Here is a 6,257-nt window from a genome sequence, read left to right on the forward strand (position 1 = left end):
AAAACAGTGGCACTCTGTTTCTTCATTCATGTGGAAAAGAACTGGTCTTCATGTCCAGGGACCATGGCCAAAACAAGAATTAGCCACCAAGCTCAGCTGGGCTCACGGAACCATCTGCAGCCCCGGGAGATATTGACTCTGCCAGTGCTGCCATCCTCCCTCCAGTGAGAGAAAAGGACACGGGGCAGGCACACAGAGGAGCAACATGAACACACCGAGGGCAGGGGAGGGGAAGTTGAGTCCCAGATGGGAGGGATGAGGAGATGCCTTGATCTTGGGGCTGGAATCCTCTGCTAAAGCTGTGGAGAAGGATGTCATTGATGCATCAGACTCTCTTTTTCCCTGTAAGGCTTTGAAAAGTATGGGGAGATGACTGATTTAAGCAAAGACCTCCATGCTAAAGTGAGCAAATGTTGCAGTAGCTGTGATCCCATGAGAAGTTTGAACAGAGAAAGAGCAGAGTGATGAGACCCTGCGCCCTCAGGGACAGAAGACCTCTATTCCCAGAGATGAAGATGATTTCAGAAAGAAATGAAGAGAACCTTTGCTCTTAAACAGCTCATCTTGAAACTAACACCCGATAAGTTGACATGGCCCATAAACACAGCTGTAGGAAAAACTGAAAAAATGGCAGGGACTTCACAATTGCAGATTTTTCTGAGCAGCTGCTATTTGTGGAAGCTAAAAGCCATGCGATAACTGTTTTCTTGTGGAGACGCCTCCATAACATAAACAAGAGGAACTTCTCTCCCTAAGTGAACAGAAGAAAGACAATTCTAGAGATGGTAAACTGACTGAAAATATTTGGTTTTTTCTCTTTACATTTTCAGGTTGTCAGGAGAGAGGAAGTGTTCTGAAAGTTTTGTTCTGGTCCTTAATGCTCCTTCTTTTATTTACTGTTAGTAAACTTTTCTTTTTACTCTAAAAGTTTGACCTTTGCCTTTCTCCTAATCCTACCTCACAGCAGGAATTGAGTAAGTATATTCTAGTGTGTGCACTGATAATTAGCCAACACTGAACCCACTACACTAGTCGATGCATTAGCCAAGAAATCTCAAATTGGTGAAGCAAAACCAGTAAAGGAATGTTCATGATGAACTGCATTACAACAGTGGCAAATCAAGGCAGAAGCGTGGTTTGTCAGGACTTGCTTGATCCTAATGAGCCCCGTGGTGCACTTGGAGCTGAGCCTTGGAACCTCAGGGCCTGAGAGGAGATTGCAAAAAACCTTCCAGAAGTTAAAATCAAGAGGAAAAACCCAAGTGTCACGAGGTACTAATGGGACTTACTTAGGTCCATCCCCAACACAGGCTCCTCATGGACTCCTTGGAGGAGAGAACTGGAGGCCAGGATGGCACAAAAACTTATCAGTCTGGAAATGAAAATTCCAAAGTAGCTTACAAAAGTTAAGTATCTCAAAGCATTAAAGAGCTCCTCTGAGTGTCAGTGCCAAGCTCTCAAGGGACTCCTTAAAGCAGATTATTGGGGCCATGATTGCACAAACCTCCCACAGAGTCTGTATCAAAAGGGAAACACCAAGTACCTTAAAAGAACTGAAGTACCTTGAAGCATTAATGAGTGTTGTTCCTGACAAAGCCTCTCCAGGGACTAATTACAGCAGATAATTGGAGGCAAGGATTGCAGAAACCTAACAGAGACTCCAAGGCAAAAGGAAAAGCCAAAGTCCTTTGAAAAACCTGCAGTCCCTGGGAGCATGAAGGAGCCCCCAGGGCCATTCCTGACCAAGGCTCCCCAGGGACTCCTTCCAGCAGATCCTTGACCCCACTGGGATGTGGGCATGGGGGGGATGCTGAGGGCAGGAGCAGGGGCTGACAGTGCCCAGCCTGGCTGGGGCTGTGCCAGGAGGCCCCAGGGCCTCAGGAAAAGGTGTCTCCTCACAGCCCTTGGTGGCACAGACCCTGCTGTGCCCCAGGGCACCAAGACTTGGTTTCTCTTTGTCCCCACCTGCCATCAGTGCCTCCAATTCTCTGCTCTGCCTGGGGCCTGGGGACACTTTCTCAGTCGTGTCCCTCAGTGGGACCCATTAAAAGTCCAAGAAACTTTGGAGTTGGATTCTGACTTGGAGTTCTGCAGAGGTTTCTGCAGCTCCCTCTCAGGGCTTGATGTTCAGGGCTGAGCACAAAGCCCCAGAGGGTCATTAAAGTCCTTGTGCTGTGTCTGTGCTGCTGAGCTGGGCTCCTGGCACAGAGGGAGATCCTGGTAACCAAGGAGAGCTTCAAAAGCACATTTCTCTTGCTGAGCAGCTCTTCTCCCAGCCCAGCAGGGCTAGGGCACTGCCTGCAGCCAGCCCGGGCACAGCACAGAGGCACAGAGAGCTTCAATCAGTCAGGGCTGGGAAGGGGCTGAGAAGTGCCCAGGGCAGAATCACTGCCAGCCCTTGGCACAGGAACCTCTGGCTGCAGGACAATGCAGCTGCAGCTCCTGCAGAGATCTCCTAAAGCTGGAACATGCCAATGCCCACAGAGCCTGTGAGTGCATTCTCTGCTCATCTCCTGTGCAGAGCAGCCAGGGGTGCCCAGGGCTGTCCTGCAGAGCAGGGTCCTGCAGCCCAGGGCGCTGTGCTGGGCCAGGGACTCTGCTGCCTGCCAGGGACAGCTCTCAGCCGGCCCTGGAGCTGCTCCCAGCGCTGGCCAGGAGCTGTGGGGGGAAGGAGCCACCCTGAGCAGGGCAGGTGCTGCAGCTGAGAGGGGCTGGCTGCGGCAGGGCTGCTCCCAGCTCCAGACCAGCTCCAGAGGGCACTTCCCAAAGAAGGTAAGCCTGGGATTGCTGTAAAGGTCAGGAGCTTTCCTGAGAGTGTTTTCAATTTTCTGCTTGGAGAAAGATGATGAAGTTGTGATGATGATAAAAATATTTTTGCTTTTTATATATTTTTCATATATTCATAGTTCTGTAAATTACTGTTACGTAGTTTTAAAATTATAATCCTTAACTAACTCTATTAAACTCTTTAATAACTCTTTTTAACTACTATTATATATTTAATGTATTTATGATCCTTAATTAACTCTAGTATGTTTCCTTACCTTCTCTTAGATTTTAGAACTATAACCTGTCTAAATACATTTTTAAAGTGCTATATAATCTTTTTATCAGAGAAGAACCCACAAGAAGAGTATTTTGCGTTTTGAATGTGAGCAGTGATAAGAAAAACTGGGACAAAGAAGGCCCTGGACTTATTCCAGTGGGTTGAGCCAGGGGCGTGTAACTGGGTACTGAATCTCCCATTGGATGTTCCTGTTAAATATCCTAAATAATCAACATTAACAAATTGTTGAAATCAGGGGCTGGGTGTGCCTCATCCCCACTGGGACACCTGGAAGCTTCCAATAAAGGTCTGGTTTTAACTTCACTGTTCTAACACTGTTGCAAGGGTTCTTTTTTTTCTCTTTTGATTATAGACAACAGGGGGATGAGAGAAGCAGAACAGGAATTGTAATCCCAGAATCACAGAACATTCTGAGTTGAAAGGGATGCACAGCATCATCAAAGGAATGTTTGAATATTTACAGAGACTCCAGAACTGTGACTTTGGGTGGTCAGCGTCTCTGCTGGGAGCCTCCCAAAGGGCCTTCAGCCACTCCTCAGCCCTGGGCAGCAGCAGCATCACCTCTGCAGGGCCCAGCAGGGCTCTTCTGAGCTGCCCTTGCCCAGCTGCACACAGAGCCTGCCCCAGCCAGGGCCCTGCACACAGGCAGGTTTCTGTAGGGCTGGGCCGAGGGCACACAGGGTGGGATGGGCTCTGTGAGCACTGGCAGGGACAAGGCACCTCTCAGGAGGGGATGTCCAGGCCCAGGGAGATGCTCAGGGAAGGAGAGGGGCTGAACAGAGCAGTGCTGGGGGAACAAACCCATCCAGCCCCTCACCTTCCCTCAGCCACAGGGAATCCTTTGCCTCTCACATCTCTCAGTGGCAAACTCTGAGTGCAGCAGGAATGCTGGGGATTTCTGACCTCAAAGAGACAGGAATCGTGTGTGGGTAGGAAATCAATTCCTAAATCCAACCCCTGCCATCAGTTTTTCTTAGAAGTGTAAGTGCAGATGGTACCAAGACTTGCTGCAGTAGGAGTGATTCCCCTGACAAATCCTGAATATCCAGCCTTGTCCCTCTGCCCCATGGCCACAAACCCAGGGCAGCAGGGCAGGGATGGCTCCTCCAGAGCCCCCACACACAGCCCTGGCTGCTCCTGGCACACTCAGCCAGCAAACTGGAGCTCAGGCAGGGACCTGGGTGAAGGTTTTCCCAGAGCAGGAACAAGGGTGGGTGAGTTCCAGCAGGACAGTCTGCAGGGAATGGCCCAGGTTTGGCTCCAAGCAGCCTCTCCTGACTTGTCCCTGTCCTTTCTCCATGAACAGGTGCCCATGTGCAGCCACAGCAAATGTCCAACAGCAGCTCCATCAGCCACTTCCTCCTGCTGGCACTGGCAGACACGCGGCAGCTGCAGCTCCTGCACTTCTGCCTCTTCCTGGGCATCTCCCTGGCTGCCCTCCTGGGCAACGGCCTCATCATCAGCGCCGTAGCCTGCGGCCACCACCTGCACACGCCCATGTTCTTCTTCCTGCTCAACCTGGCCCTCAGCGACCTGGGCTCCATCTGCACCACTGTCCCCAAAGCCATGCACAATTCCCTCTGGGACACCAGAAACATCTCCTACAAAGGATGTGCTGCACAAGTCTTTCTGATTTTCTTCTTTCTTGCAACAGAGTTTTCCCTCCTGACCATCATGTGCTATGACCGCTACGTGTCCATCTGCAAACCCCTGCACTACGGGACTCTCCTGGGCAGCAGAGCTTGTGCCCACATGGCAGCAGCTGCCTGGGCCAGTGCCTTTCTCAATGCTCTGTTGAACACAGCCAATACATTTTCCCTGCCCCTGTGCCATGGCAATGCCCTGGGCCAGTTCTTCTGTGAAATCCCACAGATCCTCAAGCTCTCCTGCTCCAAATATTATCTCAGGGAATTTGGACTCATTGCTGTTAGTGTGTGTTTAGTATTTGGCTGTTTTGTGTTCATTGTTTTCTCCTATGTGCAGATCTTCAGGGCCGTGCTGAGGATCCCCTCTGAGCAGGGACGGCACAAAGCATTTTCCACCTGCCTCCCTCACCTGGCCGTGGTCTGTCTGTTTGTCAGCACTGCAGCATTTGCTCACCTGAAGCCCCAGTCTGTCTCCTCCCCATCCCTGGATCTGGCCCTGTCAGTTCTGTACTCGGTGGTGCCTCCAGCCCTGAACCCCCTCATCTACAGCCTGAGGAACCAGGAGCTCAAGGCTGCAGTGAGGAGACTGATGACTGGATTGTTTCAGAAATATTAAACTGCTGGCCAATTTCTGGAAATTAGTTGTAATAAAAGTTGTTTATGGTCATGCTTGTAGTAGTTTTTTTTGTTTGTTTTATTTTTTTTCAGATTGCCCACACCGAAAGTATCATTATTTGTGCCATTTCTCATTTTGTTTCTCTGCACCTTCCCTGTGACCAGACAGTGTCAATGAGGAGCTCTGCTCTCAGTGGCTTTAACAGGAGTAAACAATGTCCCAGCAAAGTTTTCTGGAGAGATGCCCTTTTGTTGCCTTCTCTGGAGCTGCAGCAGCAATATCTGTGTGCAGAGCTGGGGGCAGATAAGTGCTGGCAGAGCAGCTCTGTTCCTGCTGGCCACATCATTCCTGGTCCAGGCCAGGAGCCATTGGCCTTCTTGGCCACCTGGGCACTCTGCTGGCTCATGTCCAGCCTGCTGTCCATCAGTCCCTGCAGGTCCCTTTCTGCCTGGCTGCTGTCCAGCCCCTCTGTCCCCAGCCTGTAGCACTGCAGGGGTTGTTGTGGCCAAAGTGCAGGACCCGGCACTTGGACTTGTTAAACCTCACCTTGTTGGATTTGGGACCTGGATCCAGCCTGTCCAGGGCCCTGTGCAGAGCCCTCCTACCCTCCAGCAGATCCACACTCCCAGACAACTTGGTGTCATCTGCAAAGATGTCCTTGGTTCCAAAGTGCCCCTCAGTGTCACAATGTCCCTTTGGTTACACCAGGCCCTGCACTGTCACACTTGTGGGAACCCCAGACTTGTTTTGGGGCCACATGTGGTGGTGAAATTCTTCCTCCAACCCGTGCTTCCAAAGAAAAATTCCGCAGGCTTAGCTGTTCGGTCTCAAGGCAGTTTATTGCTAGTTATCTAACAGATTATGTTCTTGGACTGCAGCTATTTGATCAGTGGCCTGGGTAGAGGCACACACACACCCTGACATCCTC

The 6,257-nt window shown here is 50.7% G+C and overlaps 1 protein-coding gene across 1 annotated transcript; it reads left to right on the plus strand.

Annotated features, from left to right (window-relative positions):
* The first annotated feature begins 4,328 nt into the window (after positions 1–4,328).
* On the plus strand, positions 4,329–5,737 carry LOC146764048 (olfactory receptor 14A16-like). Its single transcript, XM_085565583.1, has one exon. The coding sequence runs from the start codon at positions 4,397–4,399 to the stop codon at positions 5,327–5,329; it is 933 nt and encodes a 310-aa protein (XP_085421709.1). The 5' UTR covers positions 4,329–4,396; the 3' UTR covers positions 5,330–5,737.
* The last annotated feature ends 520 nt before the right edge of the window (positions 5,738–6,257 follow it).

The sequence above is a fragment of the Lonchura striata genome, chromosome 36, assembly GCF_050655825.1.
Source record: "Lonchura striata isolate lonStrDom1 chromosome 36, ASM5065582v1, whole genome shotgun sequence".
NCBI lineage: Eukaryota > Metazoa > Chordata > Aves > Passeriformes > Estrildidae > Lonchura > Lonchura striata.

Excerpts from the sequence above, each read along its gene's own strand:
- LOC146764048 (XM_085565583.1), top strand. The coding sequence starts at position 4,397 with ATGTCCAACAGCAGCTCCATCAGCCACTTCCTCCTGCTGGCACTGGCA.